General features: G+C 50.0%; 1 protein-coding gene across 1 annotated transcript in view; it reads left to right on the forward strand.

Moving 5' to 3' along the window:
* Positions 1-1,546: 1,546 nt before the first annotated feature.
* LOC133348545 (peripheral-type benzodiazepine receptor-associated protein 1-like) overlaps positions 1,547-25,453 on the forward strand; it is a 151,751-nt gene continuing 127,844 nt past the window's right edge. Inside the window, exons 1-3 of the mRNA XM_061561419.1 lie at positions 1,547-1,626; positions 9,254-9,304; positions 17,714-17,827. Of these exons, the coding sequence (XP_061417403.1) occupies positions 17,774-17,827 (54 nt within the window). The 5' untranslated portion in view covers positions 1,547-1,626; positions 9,254-9,304; positions 17,714-17,773. The remainder of the gene's footprint in view (positions 1,627-9,253; positions 9,305-17,713; positions 17,828-25,453) is intronic.

A 25,453-nucleotide genomic window follows, 5' to 3' on the forward strand; every position in this document is an offset into this window, starting at 1 on the left:
GCTTCTGATTCACCTTGTCCTGCTGCTGCTACTACTGCTGCTGCTTCTGATTCACCTTGTCCTGCTGCTACTGCTGCAGCTTCTGATTCACCTTGTCCTGCTACTACTGCTGCTGCTTCTGATTCACCTTGTCCTGCTGCTGCTACTACTGCTGCTGCTTCTGATTCACCTTGTCCTGCTACTACTGCTGCTGCTTCTGATTCACCTTGTCCTGCTACTACTGCTGTTGCTTCTGATTCACCTTGTCCTGCTGCTACTGCTGCTGCTTCTGATTCACCTTGTCCTGCTACTACTGCTGTTGCTTCTTATTCACCTTGTCCTGCTGCTACTACTGCTGCTGCTGATTCACCTTGTCCTGCTGCTACTGCTGCTGCTTCTGATTCACCTTGTCCTGCTACTACTGCTGCTGCTTCTGATTCACCTTGTCCTGCTGCTGCTACTACTGCTGCTGCTTCTGATTCACCTTGTCCTGCTGCTACTGCTGCTGCTGCTGATTCACCTTGTCCTGCTACTACTGCTGCTGCTTCTGATTCACCTTGTCCTGCTGCTGCTACTACTGCTGCTGCTTCTGATTCACCTTGTCCTGCTGCTACTGCTGCAGCTTCTGATTCACCTTGTCCTGCTACTACTGCTGCTGCTTCTGATTCACCTTGTCCTGCTGCTGCTACTACTGCTGCTGCTTCTGATTCACCTTGTCCTGCTACTACTGCTGTTGCTTCTGATTCACCTTGTCCTGCTGCTACTGCTGCTGCTTCTGATTCACCTTGTCCTGCTACTACTGCTGTTGCTTCTGATTCACCTTGTCCTGCTACTACTGCTGCTGCTTCTGATTCACCTTGTCCTGCTACTACTGCTGTTGCTTCTGATTCACCTTGTCCTGCTGCTACTGCTGCTGCTTCTGATTCACCTTGTCCTGCTACTACTGCTGTTGCTTCTTATTCACCTTGTCCTGCTGCTACTACTGCTGCTGCTGATTCACCTTGTCCTGCTGCTACTGCTGCTGCTTCTGATTCACCTTGTCCTGCTGCTACTACTGATTCACCTTGTCCTGCTACTACTACTGCTGCTACTGATTCACCTTGTCCTGCTGCTACTACTGCTGCTACTGATTCACCTTGTCCTGCTGCTACTGCTGCTGCTTCTGATTCACCTTGTCCTGCTGCTACTACTGCTGCTACTGATTCACCTTGTCCTGCTGCTACTGCTGCTGCTACTGATTCACCTTGTCCTGCTGCTACTACTGCTGCTACTGATTCACCTTGTCCTGCTGCTACTACTGCTGCTACTGATTCACCTTGTCCTGCTGCTACTACTGCTGCTACTGATTCACCTTGTCCTGCTGCTACTACTGCTGCTTCTGATTCACCTTGTCCTGCTGCTACTGCTGCTGCTTCTGGTTCACCTTGTCCTGCTACTACTACTGCTGCTACTGCTGCTACTGATTCACCTTGTCCTGCTGCTACTGCTGCTGGTTCACCTTGTCCTGCTGCTACTGCTGCTGGTTCACCCTTGTTGTTGTTGCTGCTGTTGTTGCTGCTGCAGCTACACAGGAGGCGTCCCCTCGTCCCACCGCCCCACCCCCTGGGAGAGAGAGAGAATACCCCTCGGAGCGAGCGAGCGAGCAAGGTGAGCAGAGTTGGGGGGGGGGGTGCCGGAGAGAGAGAACTGAGACGGGATGGACCCGAAGGGCCCTTTGGCGGTGGAGAATTGGGAGACGAGGAGAGGGGACCCGCACACATCCATTCGTTCGTTCATTCATTCATTCATTCGTTCATTCATTCACTCATTCCGTGATGGGCGGCTGAGATGGGCAAGTGGAGAGACCCCCAGCAGCAGTACAGAATTGAGACATTGGGGAAGGAGGGACACCGTCATCCATTCGACAATTCGACAATCCATCATGCAACTCGTTCGTTAATTGCCAATGCAGCTGGCGACTGGAGAACCATCGCGCGGTACTCGTGGAAACATCGAGAATTGGTTGGGCAGGTTCACCAACGCGTTCGTTCGTTCATTCATTCACTCACCATGGGCTGCCTTTGTCGTTCCCTGTTGGCTGTGGGGTGAACGATGCGAAGAGAGGAAGTCAAATCACCGCAATGTTTTAATCATTCACAGCCACCCCCCAATCCACTGCTGGATGAATGAATGCCCCCTCCCCCCCCACCCACGTGTCGATCGTGGAGATTGTTTCACCAGACCTCAGCCGGTGAATTAGGTGGCCAAGGATCTGCTCGGATAACAATTTGCCCGGTGATGTTGTTCGCCGGTGCCGGAAATCCAACTCGGGTCACCGAGTTCATGGCTCGCAGTGCGCTAATCACTCTGCCACCGCTCAGCCACCACCACCATCATTATTGCAAATGCAACGTTAAATCCATATCGTGTAATGTACAGTCGTGAATGCGTCTCGAACGTCGGTGCTGTGGCATTCACCATCGTGTGTGAGTCTTGATGCAAGCGTCTCTTTCTTTGTCTCTGTGGGTTTGCTTTGGGCTCGCCCTGTCTGGCTCTTCGTCATTTGCCACTTCCCCCAATGTGGTAGATTTGGATGGCCCATAACCACCACGTTAATTAGCCAAAAACGCAGCACACTTAATTCAGCCCATACGCACTCCCCTTGCTTCATCTCCGTTGTTGTAAAGACGTTTTCCGTGACCTAACGTGTACTTACTGGCCTTGTAAACATACTGTATTAGCTATTGATGTGTGTATATGCAGTGTCACGGTTACAATAGTATACAGTATTATCAATGTAGATAAACGCTGGGAAGACAAAAGCGGTCGGGTTGTTTTCTGGCCACACACATCACGCCATCGTCCGTCGTACCAGCCTTAATAGGTGCTCGCAAACAGCACTTGCTCCAACAGTCTGATAAAGGCTTGACTGCCGATCTATTGTGTTGTTTTTTGTTTGCATTTGACTGCAAGTATTGTGGTCAATGTGAGCATGATTCCTTGCAAAATGTGTCAGTTTTGTTGCTAGAAAAAAGGGGAAAACCCCTATTAGTATAGTGCTGATCTTGTGTTTACGAAACTTTTTATCCCGGACTCACAATATTACATTGTTCACCTACGCGGCCTTTGCACGGTTCCACATGTACCATATTTTGGGATAACTCGCCTTATTCTGTCACTGCCGTCGTCGGAGTGCTGCATAATTGCATGTAATTTCAAGTGAGAGGTGCTCTTTAGTAGAGCAGTTTGTAACATGTTAATTTAGACCGTCTGGCAGCTGATGTGCCATGTCTACAACTGTAGGTAATGAATGTTTCCCAACAGCATAACATTTCCTCTATATTCTTGGGGGCCCGCTATTGTTTCCAGAATTTTGTGGCTTTCCTTCAAAGTTTTCCCCGCATGTTTACATTCGGTACAGTACGGTACAGTACGGCACAGTACGGCATTCCCTCGTGAAAAGAGTAATTGTCGCAGACTTGGCTTATATGGCTTTGGTGTAATGGTTAGCACACTAGCTTGCAATCTAAAGACTACCGGTGAGTTTGCATCTCCCAGCTCAGCAGTTGAATCAATTTGGTGAGTTTTTTTAATTTCACAGTGTCAATGGGTACACCTCAGTAAATCAGCAGGTCATGCATAGGTGGTGGGTGAAGATGTCTGGCCAGAGTGGTAAGAGTTATGCTAAATACCCTTTAGTGGAGCTACCTTAAAACGATTGTCGTGGTCGGTCTTGATAAAGAGTTTTCAGAATCTTCAAAATAAAGACGATCATTTATTCAAACTGTTACACAATGTGTTATGGCAGTGCCTGAAAATGGATGGATCAGTCTGATTTGTGTCACTTGTCAAGCGAGGCATGTTGTAGGTAAAAAAATGTTTTAATGTTATTCAACATCAAAGTTTAATCCGCTAATACATTTTTCAGGGCGCCAAAATAAGGGAGCAGACGTGTTTCGGTTCACAGATTGCTAGTGCACATCTGCTTCCCATCGGGCGAGCTGGAGACCATTGGTGTTGGTTGAACACAAGTTTTTACATTTTAAATGGTGAACAAATTAATAGTCAAATGGATAGTCAAATGGTCAAAAAATAGTGGCAATTTGAGCGGCCTTTATGTCGAAAAAAATCATCAAATCATTTACTGGGACCTCTCTTGCCAGTATCAAAATATAAGAATAGGGTAAAACCTATTCTTACAAATAATTTCTACCCACCAACGTGAAATTGGTCTCAAAGATAAAATTGTAAAACATGTGCTTGCTCTTCAACATTCCAGTTTTTGCTGATGCACCAAACCAATTCGCTGGATATTTGGCCACGTGACAACTGGATTGGCTTGGCCCTGTCTGGTGGTGGAGGATTATAGTTAAACACATAGACGTGATGCCTACAGCTGTGCTCTTCTTCATTGCAAGCCTCAGCGGGCCACTCTGGCGGCCCTTGGTGGCCTTTTGTGCGGCTCCTGACGTGCGGCCCCTGATAATGCTGTCAAACCCCAGTGGTTTCAACTATGTGGTGTGGTGGCCCTTACACTTTGTAATTGTTTTGTGGAAACAAAGATACTGTAAATTAAAAATGTATTAATTTGTCAAGTATAGCTTTCAGTTATAAAGCCACATGAATCGGGGAGGTGTTGAGTATTAGTCTGTGCTTGCGCTTCGCAAAATTCATCATCAGCCGTGATCTATCCACTGCTGAATGAAAGCCCCCCCCCAAGCCGTTGACCATCTCCCGTGGACTTGCCATGCATCGATCCATCTGGCACCTGCGCATGGGCTGATTTCATCGCTCTTACCTCCGTGGTGCAGTCCTCTTAGGCGCGTTGCCTCCTTTGGCTTCCTCTGTCGTGAGTCTCGACCACTGGCTTACATACGTCAGGGGTGTGACAATATGCTCCCTTGCGATTAAATACATTTTCATGATTCAGGATTGTGATTTGATGGGAGAAAACTACATTGTGCTGATTTTAGGGGCTTCTAGTGGCTGGAGGAGTCCCATGAACCCAATGCATAGAATATATAGTCAAAATCCAAAATGATTTCCTGCTCAAGTGAGCATTGAAGGAGTGCTCCTCTCCTGTTTACAACGTTAAACAAAGTGGTGCTCATTATATTTACAATACGACGCTTAATAAAGAAAGAAATATGAATCCATCCATGCATGCATTGTTACACCCCTAAAAAACATTTCACAGCCGTGTGTATATCCACTGCTGGGTGAAGGCGGTCTAATGCCCTGTTAGTCATGGGGGATGTTTGACCCTACTTCACCATTCTCGTCAGTGTGGGTTGGTTAAGGGGAAACCATGATCACGGATATTAGTCGGGTTCATAAGACGGTGCTCCAACCACTCTGCCACCGCTTTGCGCCAAGGAACATAAGACGCAGATAACCCAATTCTGTCATTGAGAGCAGTTAGATGTGCACATAAGTGCTGCCACATTAATATTAATAACGTGCAGAAGCTTCAGTTGAAATGTGTAGGGCCCTCAGCACTCTGCCGTGTGCATCAGCAGAGCAGCTGCAGAGAGGGAAAGAAATCACTGTGCACTCCACTGCAATGTACTATGTATGTTGAACTTCTGTCACACCGTACGTAGCCAACCGTGAGAGAGCTATGTACAGTTTTCAAAACATGAACGTGGAAGAGTAGGCCATGTCCCTTGAGAGTGCCTCTGGAGTTCCCTCGAATTAGAGGCCCTTCCGTCAGCAAGTGCAAATTTATTTCCGAAATACGAAAGTATTTCACTGCTTACAATATTGATCAGTAGCACATTATTCATTCGGAGTAACAAAAAAAACAATTAAAAGCCAGGTTGAAAAAATCTAATTTTAGAAGTTTCCAAAAGATATTAGATTTCGTCTAAGTGCGCAGTTTGCCGGGAAGTAGGTTTCAAGCCTTAAGCCCAGCGTACGCGAAGTCGTGCTCCCCGACACTTTTGGGGTGTGAGCAAGGTGTAGGGCAGGGGTCGGCAACCAAAATAACAAGAAGAGCCATTTCTTTCCAATTCGGTACAAAATTCAGTATTTCAAGAGCCGCAATGCATCTGAGTACATACTGTACATACGTACATATCGTCAAGAAGCAGCCCGTAAAGAGCCGCATGCGGCTCCGGAGCCGTAGGTTGCCGACCCCTGGTGTAGGGCATCGAGATGTTAACTCCATTGCCTGGTGCACAGGAGGTCGTGGGTTCGATCCCGACCCTGACTGACGCCTGTATATTTGGAGTTAGTTTGCGTGTTCTCCCCACGTGCACGTGCATTTTCCTCCGGGTCCTCCGGTTTTCGCCCTCCACATTTAGAAAACACGTGTTTCGAGTATTTGACTGCTGTCAATTATTTCCACTTGATGAGCCACTTCGTTGAGCAATCATTTGTGGCCAGGTCGCTTCTGAAAAAGAGCCATAGTATAGCTCAGTGGGTCCCACCTGGTAAAATAAATTAGTTTAAAAGTTTAGTTGGTTGCATCACTTTTTCTTGCGAAAGTGTCCATATTCAATTAAGAAGAGGAACGGCAAACAACTTGAGTGCCTTTTCCAAGTCCAAACTTGTTACACGTTCGTCGACTCCCTGCCTCTGTTCAAGATCAAACTATTAAAGACGTTTTCTTTCTTCCCCTCTGGCTATACGTGACTGCGGCATAGTATGCAAAAATAAATACGCCAATTATACATAATTGGCGTATTTATTTTTGCATACTTCTGGCATAAGGTATTCCAACGATTTCAAGGTACTTTTGGGGTGCTGATTCCAAATCTGGCATCAGTTATTGTCTATCACATCAGGTTTTTGAGATATCAAATATTGCATTTTCAATAAAAACTGCAGAAGAAAAATATTAAATAGATGTGGATATCTACATAAAATGATATTATAAACACACTATCCTAAAAATACAGCACCATATTTTAACACTAAAGCAGTCACTGACTCGCAACAACTTGCAATCATAAGTGACATAGTTAATTTCGGGTAAAATCAATGAAAATGGGGTATGCCAATAGCATAAACTGAGATGTCATAGAGCAAATCTGAGATCAGATTTGGAATCAGCACCCTGAAATTAGTCTAAAACAGCTGCAAAAGTCCAGGCCAGAAAAAAATGGGGTTTTTTTTTGACCAGTGTTATTTCTGTACGGCGTCTGGACATGTAGTCACATTTCTAAGCTAAAATGTCCACATTATATTGCATATACTGTAATAATATTGTAACGCTGGGGGCATATTGTGAAAGAGAGGCAGAGCTAGGTGCCTCTGTGGCCCCCAAGCGGTCCTTCTGGCGAGAGTTTCTGGCCACCATCATTGGGACGAGACACACTGCCAATCACACTCCCTTAGTCGGCGAGCTTGTGTGGTGTTTTTAATTTTTTTTAACGTCATTTTTATTCCGATTCTGCAGTCGGCATTACGTCATGAGATACATAACCAGCAGAGCAGTGGAATCCTTTGTGGCAGAGGACGGCCTGGGGAAGCGCATGTTACAGAACTACCTCTGAGATCCCTTCAAGTGACCTTTACTCCACAGCTTGCACGGCTTTTAGATGACTCGTACATGCTCAAAACATCATGACTATGCAACTGCTAATGGTTTCACGTCTTTACACTTGACTTGCTTGGAAAGGCCCATGTGATTTAGAATGTTTGCACGTTATTGGCTGCGGCCCCCTTCAGTGTGTCGACTCGCATGCCTGCGTTAAGTGATGTGTAGCGTTATATGTAGTAATAATCAAAACAAGAATGCTGTTTTCTGTTCTTTGACATGCGACCGAAATAGAAAAAGCGCGTGCGTGCCGAGTAACGGCTGTGCAGGGGGGCCTGCATCTTTTATAGCATCTGCTGGAAATTTACATCGCCCCGTTTTTACTTTCTGCAAGGGCCTGGGTCATTTAGGCTTCACTGCGGTATGTATGTCATCATCATGAGCCATGATCGATTCACTGCTGGATGAAGGCCTCCGCAAGCCGTCGGCCATCTCTCATGGGCCACCCAGCACCTACACACGAGCTGACTTCGTAACTCCGTCTTGGGAGCGTTCCATCTTTTGGCTGCCATCATTAGTCTCGGCCACCGACCGTCATCCTCTGAAGGGACATATCTTTCCCAAGCCCACTTACTTTTATTTACAGGCAGAGTCTTTCCTCTAGCCTGTGCATGTTCTCTGCTGAGAATGTACTTACATCTAATTGCCTGGTTTATATTCGATTTGACTCGGTTAAATGAATTAACCCTGGATAGCAACCTGCTAAAAAGAACATTCCCCCGAAAATGTAACTTTCAATGCATGACTCATTGAACTTTGTCTCACTAAAGTTACAGTATAGAAAGAAAATTCAGTTGAATTCGTACCTCCTGGTCAATAATGTGCCTGTGGCGTCAGTCAGAGTACTTGTCAGAGTACTTAATGATTTCAAATCAACCTTATTAAGAGGATCTGGGGTGGAGCGGTGGCACACTGGTTAGCGCACTGCATTATGAATGCAGTAACCTGGGTTCCATTCCTGGCCACGGCTAACATCAGTGACGAATGATACCTGAACCAGTACTGGGTCCTTCACCAACCCGCATTGACCAGCATGGTGTAGTATGGTCTTGCAACCCCTGTGACTGCCATTCTGTGAAGAGGCTGTCATCCAAGCAGTGGATTGACCAAGGGCTGTAAGTAACAATAATAGTAATTATTATTGTATATTGTATGTGATCGGGCGAATGAACCCTGGAGCCAAGTGAGGGAGCTCCTATAGGCACCACATCAGCCAAAGAGAATCAATTATTCAATCAAATCGTGACCCCGTAACTCTAAATTCACCGATACGCTGACGCATCAATTTCTTAGCATGTATTATCACTTCAGTCACCCGGAATGCATCCAATCCCGTCACAACTCAGAAGACCAGTCGGATCGCACCTGTATAGTAGCCCTTGGATGGGTGATCACCATGCATGTCAGGTCATCATGGGCGTCTACGGAGGCTGTGCTATGGGTTTTGGGCTGCAAAGGACCATGCTGCAAGATTCATTGTTGTACTGAACTTCTATGCTCTCGCATCCGTGAGTCCTTCCTTTTACCAACCTATGGTGAAATTCCAAAAGCCTACATGACTTGGCGAGGCCCTCTTTCAGGAGTGGATACACACAAGGCCTGTACATGTACACATGTACGTAATTATAAAATAATATTTTACATCTGTTGCTATTTAGTTTGGGCTCGTACAAAAGGCATTTTCATCAGCTCCAATAATTGTCTGTTAAACGATTATAGACTTTTTGTGGTTTTTGTTGTTTTTGTTCACAGTTGCGGAGGATTTACGAGCAGAAGTTTTTGAACGTCTCAACTTGTCTGAAGGTAAAACAAAGTTCCCTCTGCTGAGTGAACAAGTGCACGCTCACGGAGCGTGTGTGTGTGTGACTCGCAAACATCTGAATGCTCGATCGACTTTCGTCGAGCAGCGCTCGGTCCTTTGATGCTTGCACGTGGACGGACAGTTGCATCGCGAGACCGTCTGAGATGGGGGCGGCTTGGGAAAGCCTTCATCCAGCAGCAGATAGATCATTCTGATGCTGATGATGATTTTTTTTCTTCAGTCACGTATATAGAGGCTCCCTGAATGGGCTGTACAGTGCTGGGCATTGTAAGCTATGTGTAGGGATGTTGGAGAGAGGGCCGTTATGCATGGCAGCCTATGGGAAAGAAACACAGTGGGCGGGGCTACGTGTGTGCACAGGGAGATGCCCTCTGCGACGTCCGAGCCAGACACCCTGGGGGGGGGCTGGTTCGGCGTTACGATCCCCCGGGGCCCCACCCCTCAAGGAGGGTTGGGTATAAAAAGGGGTCGTTATATGGGCTTAGTCAGTTATGTTATAGTTAAGCTAAGAAGTCGGAAGACGTCGTAGCTAGAGCCCTGGACTCCCCCTGATCGCCGCCCTTATCAGGGCCCCACGGGATCAGGCTCGAGCCAGTGGCGTGGTCCCGTGAACCAGAGCCAGTGCTCTGGGACTCCGGGTACCGAGCCCGATTACCAGTGTCGGGCCAGACAGCCTCCCCTAGCTCTTAGTGGAGGACTCAGGGGATAGGCTATGGATAGCTAGGGGTATTCCCTGAGTTATACGGGTGAGGGGGCCGCTACCCCCTCTAGGGCTGTCCTGTACTGGCAACTTGTTAAATAAATATACGTGTGCCTCAACTCCGTTGTCAAGCGTCCTCGACGGGTACTTCATCTGGCGTCAGAAGTGGTAAAAATGGAAACGCGCCATACAGCTCGGACCAGGGTACCACAAGAGGAGGACGCCGCGGAGATCGCCGAGCCCGAGACAGAGCAACAAGATGGGGTGCAGCCGGAGCCTGGCGCCTTCTCACCGGGACGTCAGCATGGAGAGGGGCCGCAGCCAGATGCACTACGACTGGCTCACGAACGGCTGGCGGAGCTACTTTATGCCGCTGCCGCCACACTGGAAGGCATTACGCGGTTGGGGGCTGGTGGTCCACCGCAGGGCGAGGAGAACCGGCGGCCGGAGCACTTTCCCGCCATTTCAGCGACTTCACAATTTGAATTTCCCGCCATGGACGCCGCGGCTGTTCGGGGCGTGGCCAGCTTAGACATCGGCTCCGACATCGCCGTCGCCGGGGCTGCAGCGTCATCGCAGCCGAAGGATGCGTCATCGCTGCCGCGACAGGCGATGCCATCGGCCAGTCGCGCCGAGGCACCGCCAAAGGGAGGTGAAAGCAACCTGCGGGAGTCCACATCGACCGCTGCGCTTCACCAAAGGCTGCCCCCGCTGAAGGAATTCATCGGTGCGGAGGGTGACTGGGGCGGCTTCCGGCGACGCTTCCTCGCCCATCAGGAGATGGCGCGGTGGTCCGACGAGGAGGCCCTTTGCGCGCTGCCGGCGCTCCTCGATGGGGACGCGCTCGCCGCACTCACGTCGGCGCCAAAAGAGAAGCGGGCTACACTACCAATGGCGCTACAGCTGCTGGCCGGGGTCTATGGACCTTCAGCCGAATGCCGTCAGCAGTTCTACGATCGCAGGCGGGGTGAAAAAGAGTCGCCTCTGGCTTTCCGGACAAGTCTTCTGGCGCTGGCAAAAACAGCCTTTCCCCGCATGGACGACGACGGCGTGGACGCAATGGTCGCGGAGAAGATCCTCCTCTTGGCGGACGACCTCGACATCGTCGTCATCGCACAAGGGGATGCAGAAATGACCTCCCTCCAGGCTGCGCGACTCCTCCACGCCAACCTTCTGCAGCAGCGGCGAAAGGCAAACAGGGCATCGGCTGGGCGTGCGGTGGCTGCAGCCACCCTTCCGTCAGAAGAACTTTATGCCGTCGACCATCGACGGCAACAGACGACGGGGGCGCGGCCGGGTCGGGACGGGCCGAGGCGTTTCGACCGTCCATCGTCTCCATCGGCGCTCCCGCGGTGCTTCAACTGCGGCATCCGGGGCCATGTCGCCTCGGGGTGCCGTTCTCCTCGACAGCGGGGGACGACGCCTCGACAGGACGCCGGCCCTCCTCTTCCTCCTCCCAAGCTCCAGCACCATGATCCGGCGAGTCGCGGCACCTCACATGTTTGGCCAACGCACCCACCTGTCGCACACTCTCGCACCGTAACGAACGGGGGGCCGGTGGGGCGCTGCGATGGACCGGCGCGGATCACTGCGGGGACTCAAATCGAGCCCGAGCGGTGGTCCGTGTTGGCCCATCGCGTGGTGGCCGCGGCGTCGGGATCGTCGGCCGTGGTCGGTTACATTGATGGGGTGGAGGTACGCATCATAGTCGATACAGGGGCATCGGCGACAATTATTTCGGAACTAATTTACAATATTCTACCGGTGCAGAGCCGTCCTTTGCTACCGGTTAATGTCCCTTTCTATGCCGCTAACGGGGGCTCTCTCGGCATCGTGGGACAGATTCGAGCGCAAATTTCTATCGGGGACATCAAATTGTCGGGGCCGATTTTTGTCTCCTCCTCACTGGCAGTTCCGTGCCTGCTGGGGACGGACTTCTTGGGCAGGATGCCAATTCGTATTTTGATCGACCAAGGATGCATTGAGCTTCCGTCGGGGCGACGTATGGCGTTCCTGCCTTCCCCTGTAGCGACTCGGACGGCGTTCGCGACGGTACCGGCGTTCGTCGTAAAAACAGTGCGTGTGCCGCCGGGGGCACAAATGCTGGTACCTCTTAAACTTCGTAGGCCCTTCGCTAAGGGTGTTGGGGATCAGGGTGTTGTGCTGGGGCCGTCTAGGGCCGGGGTTAATGGGCCTCATTTAATTCCGGCCCAGACCATCGTAAGGGGGGACGAGGATCCCTTCATCGCGGTCCTCAATGTCGGGTCGCAGACAGTAGTGGTTCCCCAAGGGACTGTGCTCGCTCACGCGACGCCGGTGCCCTGCGAGGAACCTGCCGTGAACCACATTGACACTGCTGCTCGGACGCACCCGCATTCGGACGGCGATGAAGGGTGGCTCGACGCGCTTTGTGCGGGATCGACGAACCTGTCCAATTTAGAGCGCCAACGGCTTAGATCGCTGCTAAAGGAATTTTCCGACGTTTTCAGTCGGAATAAATACGATTTGGGTTGTACTCACCTGCTGCGTCACCATATTGACACGGGTGACAGCGCGCCTATTCGCCAAAATCCTTTTCGGTTGAGTCCCGCCGAAAAGGACCATGTCAAATCGGCTGTCGATGACATGTTAGCCGCCGACATTATCTCTCCCTCTACCAGCCCTTGGGGAGCACCGATTGTCCTGGTTAAGAAACAGGATGGCTCGTTGCGGTTTTGCGTAGATTTCCGTCGCCTTAATAAGGTTTCGGTTGCCGACGCATACCCGCTCCCACGGATGGACGAATCGCTGGACGCCTTGGCGGGAGCGCGATTCTTCTCCACACTAGATTTACTTTCGGGATTCTGGCAGCTTCCTCTGGACGATGATTCGAAGCCTAAAACCGCTTTCCGTACACCGCACGGCCTGTTCCAATTCAACCGGTTGCCGATGGGCTTACACTCAGCGCCGGCAACCTTCCAGCGGTTGATGGAATTGGTTTTGGCTGGATTGCAATGGGAATCGTGCCTGATTTATTTGGATGACGTAATTGTTTTTGGAAGAACCTTTGACGAACATCTCCAGAGGCTGCGGGCGGTTTTCCAAAGGATGCGGGCTGCTAATTTGAAATTTAAGCCCCAAAAATGCTATTTGTTTCGCGAGTCAGTGCGTTATTTGGGGCACATCGTGGGGCGCTCGGGTATTGCTACCGATCCCGCCAAAACGCAGTGTGTCAGCTCCTGGCCAATTCCGACCTCGGTGGGGGAGGTGAGGAGTTTTATTGGCTTCGCTTCATATTACCGACGGTTCGTCGCTAATTTTGCTACAATTGCCAAACCCCTACATGCTTTGACATCAAAAGGGGTTCGGTTCCACTGGGGTCGGGATGAGGAAGTAGCTTTCTGCTCCCTTCGGGATGCATTGGTGAAGGCTCCTCCTTTGACTTACCCCGATTTTTCGAGGCCGTTTTTGCTCGACACCGACGCGAGCAACACAGGTATCGGAGGCGTGCTTTCCCAGGTGGTTGATGGCGTGGAACGGGTGGTTGCGTACGGCAGTCGGGTGTTGTCTCCAGCGGAGCAAAAATATTGTGTCACCCGTAGAGAACTGTTGGCAATTGTTTTCTTCATCCAACAGTACCGCCCATATCTGTACGGTCAGCATTTCACTGTCCGTACGGATCATGCGGCACTGCAGTACGCCCTGAAGGTTCAACAGCCATCGGGACAATTGTCCCGATGGCTGGAGGTCCTCCAGGATTTCGATTTTGACACCACCTATCGTAAGGGCATTCGCCACACAAATGCGGACGCTCTGTCGCGCATGCCAACCACCTCCGAATGCGCATGCCTCCTGGGGTCGGGGCGTTGCAAGCCAGCTGGGGACATGACGGTTCCAGTCCTGGCGGCCGCCGCCGATGTTGACACATCGCTCCCCGATGAGATCGGGAAACAGGGAAGGGATTCCCTGCTTGGGTTGCCTGTGATTGAGTGGGGACGCCTCCAGATGGAGGACGCCTCCCTCCTCGCGCTGCGTCGTCGCGCCAGGGAGAGGGGGTGTGGGACGGGTGATGCCGACAATTGGGAAATACACGCGGGCTTGCTCATGCATTGGGACGGTAAATCCCACCGTCACCGGCTGGTAGTTCCTGCGGGGTTACGGGGTAAGGTGGTGTGGGCTGCTCATGAGCGCCTCCTCCACCTGGGTACCCAAAAGACCCTCGCCTCGCTCCAGCTGGATTTTTTTTGGCCGGGCATGACACGGGATGTCACGGATCTCCTGGCAGCATGCCCCCGGTGTGCGCAACGCAAACCACCAGCTCGGGAGTCGAACCCGCCGTTGCAGTCCATCACAGTCTCCAGGGTGAACGAACTCGTAGCGTTGGATATCCTGGGGCCGTTTCCCGCCACCCCTAGGGGCAATAGATATTTGCTAACAGGGGTCGAATACTTCACACGCTGGCCTATGGCCTGGCCCCTGGCAAATCAGTCGGCAGCAGCCATCGTGGACGCCTTTGTCCAAGGCTACGTCATGGACAAAGGTGCTCCGGAGCGGCTGCTGACCGACCAGGGTAAAAATTTTTCCGGGAACCTCCTCAAACAAGTCTGTGATCTCCTAGGTACAAAGAAGATTCGTACCTCTCCCTATCACCCACAAACTGACGGGATGGTCGAGCGTCTGCATCGTACCATCACGTCTATGTTGTCGCACCTGGTTTCGGAGTCACAGACCAATTGGGACTTGCAAATTCAAGGGGTCCTGGCAGCATATCGATTGGCCCCCCATGCTGCCACGGGATTTTCACCCTTCTTTCTCATGTATGGTCGCGAACATGACCCACCTGTTCGGGCACAGCTGCAGATCCCCGCGCCTCTAGGTAAAATTAAATTGGACGAGCACGTTAAATTTAACCTTCAAAAGCTAACTGAGGCGCGGGATGCTGCCATGCTCAATTCCCGCATGCGCCAAAAGGCGAATGAGCGCCTCAGACTCGCGCGCGCGCACGTGCTGCAGTGGAAGCCAGGGGACAGGGCATGGCTGCACTGTCCCCAGGTACCGCTTGCGACCTCCTCGAAACTGGTACGGCCATGGCGGGGCCCCGTCGAGGTGGTCGAGGTTTTGCGACCGCAGTGCGTTCGTATCAAGTGGGGGAGGCGCCGGTGGTTCGTTCACCCCTCTAGACTAAAACCCTTCGTTGCGGTGCGGGACTCTGCTCCACACGCGCAGGGCCAAGCATGTGAGGGGTCGACCGACCCGGAGGGTCCGCCTCTGTTGATCTCACCTGACGTCTTGCCGGTTGCCCCGCCCCCAGGTTCTCCCGGAATGACGGGCTCGCGCACATCCCTCACGGGGGATGCCGAGGGTCCCGCCACTCCAATTGCGGACTCGCCTCGGATGGGACAGCGGCCACCGAATGGTCCGCCATCTGAGGTTGGCCCTTGTGACGGGCCTGCGGCAAGGACGCGCGCTAAAATGCGCAGACTCTTATAAAAACACTGGAACGCGAACAAGAAGTGAAAACGAAACGAAAATAAGAAGAAAATTTTTTTTTATTTTTTTTGCGTTTTCTGGTACACTTTCGTGTGCTATTGTTACTGGACGCTGCGTTCGTGTGGCGCTCTTGGCGCGTTGTTGTATTATGGCTGTGTGTGTGTGTGCGTCTTGTGTGCGTGTTGTGCGTGCGCTGAGGGTTCCGGGAAATGTACATATCTTGCCTCTACGGATTTCGTATTTATTCGGGGGGGGGGGGCGCGTCGGTTTGTTCTCCCTTTAGGGGCATTGTTAGTGTTGTTGTTCAATTCTCGTTCTGTTAAATGAAAAAAATGGGGCACACACGGGGGGAGTCAAGGGGTAAAGATTCATTTGTTGAAATTGTTGCAGCCGGGACGGCTGCGAGCTATGCGGGGGGGAGTGATGTAGGGATGTTGGAGAGAGGGCCGTTATGCATGGCAGCCTATGGGAAAGAAACACAGTGGGCGGGGCTACGTGTGTGCACAGGGAGATGCCCTCTGCGACGTCCGAGCCAGACACCCTGGGGGGGGGCTGGTTCGGCGTTACGATCCCCCGGGGCCCCACCCCTCAAGGAGGGTTGGGTATAAAAAGGGGTCGTTATATGGGCTTAGTCAGTTATGTTATAGTTAAGCTAAGAAGTCGGAAGACGTCGTAGCTAGAGCCCTGGACTCCCCCTGATCGCCGCCCTTATCAGGGCCCCACGGGATCAGGCTCGAGCCAGTGGCGTGGTCCCGTGAACCAGAGCCAGTGCTCTGGGACTCCGGGTACCGAGCCCGATTACCAGTGTCGGGCCAGACAGCCTCCCCTAGCTCTTAGTGGAGGACTCAGGGGATAGGCTATGGATAGCTAGGGGTATTCCCTGAGTTATACGGGTGAGGGGGCCGCTACCCCCTCTAGGGCTGTCCTGTACTGGCAACTTGTTAAATAAATATACGTGTGCCTCAACTCCGTTGTCAAGCGTCCTCGACGGGTACTTCATATGTGGTAAGTTTTATCGTTATTTACCTAGAGCTGTTATAATTGTCTTGAAAATAATGGAAGGATGGGCAGACATAACATATTATAATGTAATATATTTAATCGCGCGATGATATTGATATTTTCTTGGTTCTTTCAGTAAAGTCACGTAGAAGGGAAATAATAAAGTAATACAAATTAAACGTAATAAAATACAATTCTCACGACGTTTCGGCCACAACGCAAGCAGCCGTCCTCAGGTGAAGAACAGGTCTGTCGGAAAGACAGCGTCGTGAGAATTGTATTTTATAATGTTTTATTTTTATTATTTTATTATTTCCCTTCTACGTGACTTTACCGAAAGAACCAAGAAGATGAATCCCTGCAGTCACGAAAGCTTTAAATAGATATTGATACTATTATTATCCTGTATATTACAGTTTTGTTACCTATTCGAAGCATGGCAAAGGCTAGCATGTCAGAACCCTAACAACCCTCACACCGAGGGAAAGTTTATTTTCATCTTCAAGTATTTAAGTTCACCCTCATAAACCTTGCCATTCATCATGGAAACCGTGGCCTGGCAGTGCTGCACAACGTGCTCTTTCAAAACAGTAATTGGACACTTTGCCCGGCTTTTTATTTCCCTGCTGAAGCCCTTGGTGTTGGTTGGGCTAGACTGCAAGTGGGGCAATTCCAAGATGTTCACAGCGAGTGTTTGTTTGCAGTCGTTGGTGGCCAGGTAGAGATTTTAAACAATCTCACCATACGCTAAAGTCCGCGAACTTTAGCCATTGACTCTTGACCATTGAAACTATTGATTTATTGATTATATCTTGCATGAATCATATCCAGTAAAAAAAATAGCTTCTGTATAATATGCATAAGCGCAGTATTTAATTAAATCAATGGCGCTATCGTCGCTATCACTCGTCGTTACAGCGGCACTCTGGACGTGATCTCTGCTGCGAGTCTCCCACATTTTGGAGGCCGGCTGCCCAGCATCCACCAGTTGAAAAAAGTTGATGATTTATCAATTAAGAAAACACGATTGACAGTTGTTTTTTTTCTCTCGTTATTTAAATTAATTGATTAATGCATGTACGCGATGAATCGCTTGGGCACTACTCTGGACCTCAAGCGAGTTGAAAAAAATCGTAGCTCTTCTCAGCGCCATCGCTACCAAAGCGTCCTGACCAACTCCTGGCCGTCGTGATCTGTGCCGCGTGGCTGTACGGTGCAGGGGCAGCGCCGGGAGCATGTGGACGTGCACCGCTCGCTGTGGTGACACGTGACAGGGGACATGGAGAAGAGCGGCCACGAGACGGATTCTGCCAAAGAAGAACCTCCTGCCCTGGTGAGGATGCTTGCGATACTTTGATATGAGTGGTGACATGGCCCAGAAGTCGCTCGTTTTGCCGCTTATGGAGATTCTTTGTTCGCTCTGCAGTTCACACCGCAGCCGTGTTAACCGCGAGAGACACTCCGTCTGCTTCGCAATGGATCTTAAAATCTCCATCAGGTGCCCATGTGTGTGTGCATGCGCTGGCGTCATTGACCAAACTCTCCAAATTTCATACAATTGCCGAATTGCAGAGTAAGGGCCACTTGCACGATTGGATACGTACTGTGCGAAAGAAGTTCAACATACGTCCGCACTTGCAGGCCAGTTCTGCACTCATCTTGTGCCTCACAGAGACAGCTGTCACTCAGAGGAGTCCCCTGCTCACAGGCTGCCTTGAGATGCACTGCATGGCAGGCGCGGAGTACATACTAATTGACGATTATTCTCACTGAGATTGCTTAATTTGTATAAATGCCAAACTATTGGTGTATGGAGACTAGGCCTTAAAACTCTGAACTCTTAGGCAGCCCCATCCACTGGGAGCTGGTTCGTTGCCAGCTAGGGTTGGAAACTGCCCAAGGGCTCTCTCTTTTAATGAAGATTGATGTCCTTATTCTTGGTTCTTTCGGTAAAGTCACGTAGAAGGGAAATAATAAACTAATTATTCCCCTTCTACGTGATAATAATTATTTCCCTTCTACGTGACTTTACCGAAAGAACCAAAAATATGAATCCTTGCAGTCACGAAAGCTTTAAATCGAAAAATTGATGTCCTTATTAACCTTTTCGCGTTCCGAGATGTCTGCGAGTTTCAGGGTGTGGCCCGTTCACCGCTGAATCTCGGAACGCACAAGCGGTTAGCGTGTATTTTATTCAGAGAGGTGTAGCCGCTGCTGTTTTTAAAGACATTGTGCTGTACTCACCGCAGAGAACTGTAGTGACACCACCGCACCCTACGATCGCTGGCGCTAAACTGTGCCACTTGCCCTCCCGCACGGCCTTTTGCTTGCAATTCCATTCGGGATGGATGCTGTTCCGGTGACGTACATGTACGTAATCAGAATGGGAAAGGCTTAAAAGGCAACGAATGTCCTTAGAATCAATGCCATCTCAATCCTCTCTATAAACGTTTGGATTATTTTGCTCAGTTAGCACGAGTGTAGCTGCTATTGAAATGTGGACCACTTGGTTAGGCAGGGCTCAAAACCACAGCACAATCGCTGCACAGTGATGTGGGGTGGGGGGGTGGGTGCTATTTATTTTCCGTGCAATTTACTTCTTGTATCTTCCCACTAAAGTGCATATAAACGTGACTAACAGGATGCATTTTGCCAGATTATACCTATTTAGTGGATATTTGTTGATATTAGCCAGTTAATTTGCAAAATGTGTAATCGACTCCTGTACTTGATTAATTCGGGCCATTTTAAAAATGGCAGTTGGCCCAGGTAACCTACAACAATCCACATCCACCGTTGTTAGCCGTGGCCGTTGTTCTCTCCCCAACACTGGTTGTGACACAACTACAACAGCAACATTAAAACATTTTATTTATAGAGCATCTCCATACCGACACATCTCAAGATGCTGTGCGGAGAGATTCACGTAAACATAAACAGGGGAGCACGAAGAGAAATTGGCAGCACAAAATAGAACAAAACACACATTTGGGTATCTTGAGCAGGGGTATCGCTCGGTAAAGTTTCCACCGGTCTGGGTTTGTCGTGGACAGTCTGGGAATTGGCGTCTGTGTTCGGGCAGTTGGGATTGATTTCTTCCGAGATCTGATCCCGGGCATTGCTGTGTTGAACTTTATTGCATACTCTTAGGCTTTTTCGGTAAAGTCACGTAGGTAAAAAATTTAATTAAAATTAATTGATACAGCAATCGTGCTGTGACGGTTCCACCTGAAGACGGAAGCTTGTGTTGCCTCCGAAACGTCGTGATTTTTTATTTTACTTTTATTAATTTTCATTTAAATTTTTTACCTACGTGACTTTACCGAATAAGCCTAAGAGTATGAATCCTTGCAGTCACGAAAGCTTCAAATCTAGAACTTTATTGCAGTTCACTGCAGAGTTTTGATAGAACTCGGCTCACTGGGAAATGTGCATGGGTTTGGTCTACAGTGGAAAATGTGTCCACTAAATATGTATGGTGAGTGCGCAGTGATGTGTAAATGATGTGTTAATGCACCAACATTGCTCAGTATCGTACAATGAGGGGGAGGGGCACACACCGGCGGAAGCTGGAAGGGGAGTGACCATCGGGATGGATGTGGGACTGTTGAGAGGTGGCGGAAATAGTGGACAGCGTTGGTTAGAGAGGTAACGGGCACTCTTGTTATGCTATCTTGATTGATGGTTTAAACAATAATGTTTAATATGCAAGATCCACGCATCTAATCGTACGTGTGAGAATCCATTGCCTGTGACTTCTTAAAGTTTGCTCATGTTACATTTCGGATAATGTACTGAGCCAAACTCTACAAATGAGCCGCGATATATAAGAAACAAATTGCGCAAATAAGGAATTGATTCCTTCATCAAATCGAGACCCTGAATCTTGACAATTCATCGAATCACTGGGCAAGGTGTGACTATTATTACCTAGCCAACAAGCTGCATGGCGTGCTCGTTTTACGCTTGTCGGCCTAAGATGAGCCCACATCTACAGCTGGCGTGAGGTGCCCGGGATTGAACTTGGCCAACTCCAGATTAACAGTGCTCTGTGTGCCACAAAAACACAAAGATCTCCGGTATAGCCTTAAACTTCTGGAGCAAGTGATGTTAGCGAGCACCTGTGAAGTCTGGCACGGCACACGAGGGGGTGGGGTGGCCAGCAACACGCCCGGCCGCCTTTGTCTCCCTTGTGCTGATGTTTACACATCACACAAACCAGTTAGTAATTTGAGGCTGAGTCGACTTAGGGGAGGCGCAGGACCAGTTCAGATAATAATCTTCACTGGTGTTGGTCGTGAGCTGGAATCGAACTCTGGTCAGCAGGTTCATAGCGCAGTGTACTAACCGCCGCACCACCGCTCTGTGCCACCACCAACACCACCACCAACAACACCACCACCACATGTGCGCATGCACACGAGCTGCCACGGAGTGCTGAGAGCTCTCGGGGGCCGATCGCTTGGCTGCCTCCACTCTTTGCTTTACGCAGGTGAATCTACAGCGAAGTTTTAAACAAACGCAGTTTCTTTGCCGCGGCAGCGGGCAGGGTTTAATCTGAGTTAGAGCGGTGACCCGGAATATATTTGTGCACACGGCCCACAATACATTCAGTATGCCTCTCTCTCTCTATGGCTTTGGATATCACTCGCCTGCACACGTGCTGCAGCCAAGGAACGACGGCGAAAATATTCGGTGAGAAATTAAATGGACAATGCAGTGTTTAGGGCACTGGGCTATGTGAACCCGACAAGTCCAGGTCCAATACCTGGCGATGGCTAACATCAGCAGCGAGCGGTATCTGAAACCGGTCATGGGATTCCTCACATCACATCTTCATCAACCCGCCGTGAAAAGCGTGGAGAAGTTTGGTCAACACAACCCCCCCCCCCCCCCCCCCATGACCGACTGGGCGTGAAGATGCCTTCATCCTCATAGCGGCTTCTTGTCTAGCCATCGAACAAAGACGGTCACTGCGTCACACGCTTTCAAATACTCTTCTGCGGCCGTCTGGAACGCTCTTCCTTCCGATATTAGGAAGCCACTGGAACTATCGACTTTTAAAGACCCAAAGAATATGAATTCCTGCAGTGACGTAAGCTTTAAATCAAGATTTTAAATCTAGATTGAAAACTAACTCATTTCTTTAGAGCTGCTGTTTGTGTTTAGTTTGTTGTCGTTTCCCCGCACCTCCTATTGGCACGGTTGGCTACGTACGGTGCAAAAGAAGTTCAACATACATTCAGCTAGGACTGAGAATTAATTACTATTGTTATTCATACAGTGGGGGCCGTGGTAGCCGAAGGGCGTCCCACATCACCCCCCCCCACCACCACCACTCCATCACTGCCAGCGGCTCTCGCAGGCAATCCACCAGGCCGTTCCCCACCCTCGTTCAGATTCAGCTCACTGCCGTCAGCGCCGTCAGCGCCGCCAGCGCCGCCAGCGCCGCCGTCGGCTGAAAAGCCCGACGACCCCTTTGTGTTTGCGAGCCACCGCCGCCGTTACTGCTGCTGCGTTTTTTTTCTGCGTTCACGTTTTTATCGAATTTAGACGATAATACAATGACGGTGGAGTTGTACTTCATGAAGCCTCGTGCGGTTGCTGTTGATTGTCTCGTTGTGGTGCATTATAATTATTAATAATTTGTATAATGGAAGCACGTAGAAGGCCAACCTCCCCCCCCCCATCCGGCTGCTCCCTCCCCCTCCATCGCGCGCTCTGTTTAATTGTGCACTCCGCTCTAATCTTGTGAGCATCGCCTTTGCGTTTGGCAGAGCCCGTATGTGTGCATGCCAACATAGATGTGCCACCGCAGCAGGAGTGTTGTACGAGGGGGTCTGCTCTGTGCATCTGTCGAACTATTCGACTGATCTCCCGCGCTGCATTCGTCCGTCCTTTTATCCTTGGTGCTTATGGCCGATCCCTGCATCCCCCTCGTTTACATTTTGTCTTGATTGCTTTTGTCTGTCTGTCTGTCAAAGGTGTAACGATTCACCCTCCTTGGCGGTTCGATGGATCGTAGCGATTCGATTCAAGAATCGGGTGTTTTCTTTTGAGCATTGCAGTGAAAGTCACCGCGTAACGGAGCAGCAGTGCAATTGGAGGCCCTTCAACTTTTGTCCGTGTGGACTCCATCAGAGGGCGCTACAGAAAGCCCTTCTCCTAGGATACTTTGGAGTGCTCTTTCATGCTGGCCAGACATCTTTGGAAGATGTGGTAATACCCAGATTTTACCCCACCAAATGCGATCTATCGTCGACTGTGGTGTCACCATTTATACTACTGGGTGGACAAAGACGGGGTGGACGGGCGGGCAGGCGGGGATGGCAGGGGAGTGGAATTTAAAAGCTCAAATGCCACACTGGGTTAATGAATCAAATTAGTGACCTCTGGATTGGCACGGTTGGCTACGTATAGTGCGAAAGAAATGAATCACAAATACATACACATGTAGTGTAATAGCGCCGGCTGGTGGACAGCAGCGGCAACTGTGGTGGACAGACAGTACACACGCCGGTGAGGGTGTGCACGGGTGTGTTAGCAGAGCGGAGGAACTAGGGCAAGAGTCAAGGACGACCCCATCTGGAGGTCCCTGGAACCTGCTAGTAGGTTCGAGAAGGGAGGCGCGGTCAGGGCGGGGCCAGACCGTGCTGGTAGGATAAAAGGAGCCGAGAGCGGGAGCTCGTGGCTGCCGGTTCTGGGAGTGGACTCGTCGTCGCTGTCATCTCGTCGCCGTCATTGCTGCCGTCTTCGCTAGATATTGCGCTGCAGGAGAGTTGTTGACTGTCTCAGTCAACGCCGTCAGTGTTAGACGGCTCGTGTTGTGTACAGGCCAGGCTAAGCGACTGTGGAGAGTGTGTGGACAAGACCGTGAACGTTGCTAAGAAAGAAGGTGCCTCCTACGAACCTCGTCTCAGAATCACTGACACAACACGTATAATAGGGCTGCGATGCTTCTAGCAATACTGCAGCATCCCTATCAATCGAAGGGCTGTTTTACTCCCCCCCCCCCCGCCCCACATGGATTATTATAGAATTATGTACTTAATAGTGCCGTATTACACAAAGATAGAAAGAGGAACACTCGGAATAGAGAACATATGCAAACTATAGACGTCATACCGACTGTTAAGCGTGGTAAGGGGACTTGGGTGGGAAATTGTCGCAAGAGGGGGCAATGGATGGTGGTCGACAAAGACGAGGGAGTGGCAGCCAAAGGAGAGGCCGTGCCCGAGAGTACGTCCACTGTGGAGATGGAGCCATAAAGTCCGCTCCTGTGCACGATACATGGCCCGGTGGTAGCATGGGCGGTGACATGGCTCAGCGGTAGCACGGGTGGTGAAATTAATCACGTTTGTGAGCATAATTTATTTAAAATGTATATAAATAGAGAAATAATACGCTAATGCCACGTTCATGGTATGGAGTGAACACAGCTTTACAAACAAGACAAAACGCATGTAGAAATGATGCGGACGAGTCGTTATGAATGAGATAAAAATTATCGAACCGTGGATTGAATCGTGATCTCGAATCGTGCTGGTGATAAGTTCCATACCGAGCATCGAGTCATCTTTATGTGCGATTTATATCACGGTGTAAATGTCTTGAGACGATTACGCCGAGAGAAACTGCAACCCCAACCCCTATGTTGGGGACATCGGCTGAATCGGAAATCTGAACCACTCACTTCTGAGATTCTTTCAAGTGACATCTCGTTCACACACTAGGGGGCAGCACTTTTCCACTCGCCCTGCTACTGACAGTAATATTCATTGCTTGGTGGACAATCCAATATATTTAATTCGAATTTAGCTGAATGAAGTGTAAAAACACATTTTATTAAACTTTTTTTTTACAGATATCTGTGACCATCAACTCTCGCCGTACTTGAATATCTCGGTTTAATCACAGGCTGCAACGCTTTGACCCCTAAGCCACCCGGCCACCTCCAGCACATAGCGACGATCCTAAAGTGGCTTCGCTCGAACGCACAGGAGCACGGTTGGAGGCATTTTCTCCGAGCAAGCAATCGTTCCGTGGCAGCGCACGCCAAGTGGAGAGGGACTGGTACCGCGCCTGGCCGCTCTTGGCCTTTTGAAGACTCTCGCAGGTTTCTGATGCTCGTCTTACGCTCCGCCGCGCTCCTCCGTCCCTCCAAATTACACTTCACCATTTCGCGCAGCCCCAAGCGTCCTCGGTCCACCTGCAGCTTGACTGTCTCCAGCTACATCACGGGACCTTTTTGCCAGTATGAGCGTGTGTTGCGCCTGACAGTCGTGATTTATTTTATTTTATACCTATATGACTTTACCGAAACAACCAAAGAGTATGGATTCCTGCAGTCACGAAAGCTTAAAATCAAGTATGAAAAAGAACAATAGCTTTTATCCTTTCTGGCAATAAAAAAGGTACTTGTGGTGAACATGCAAACAAAACATGCTCTGATAATAATTAATATATCCATTGTCTTTGAAACTGATTGGCCCACACCAGAGACAGACATCTTTGTCGCCTTGTGTCACCAGTGTCAGAGGAGGGAACTCCACAAGGCGAACAGTACAAAGACAATGCCACACGTATCAGATGATTTATAGCTCGGGGTGAGCAGCTTTTCAGCAGCTATTCTAGACTTTTCCAGGTCCCTACGCCACCTCCCAACTCTCTTCACTGTTCGCCGATCGTTCACAATGCCCTAGTGCTGTCTGGACCAGTGGTGAATCTGAGTGGGGGGTGGGGGGCGATTGGAGCGATTTCATTCTGACCCCCCCCCCCCTTCCTCTTGCAGAAAATATAAAATAAGAATTTTATAAACATTCACCAGAGAAAATAAATCGTCACGGTGGCGAGATATTACCTATCTCGCCTGGTATGCAGGAGGTCATCGGTTCGATACCGACACTGACGCCTGCTGCTGTATATTTGGAGTTTGCATGCCTCTCCTCGTGGTCGAATG

The sequence above is a fragment of the Lethenteron reissneri genome, chromosome 27 (genome assembly GCF_015708825.2).
Source record: "Lethenteron reissneri isolate LAM-NWPU_2019-01 chromosome 27, ASM1570882v1, whole genome shotgun sequence".
In the NCBI taxonomy this organism is placed as follows: Eukaryota; Metazoa; Chordata; class Hyperoartia; order Petromyzontiformes; family Petromyzontidae; genus Lethenteron; species Lethenteron reissneri.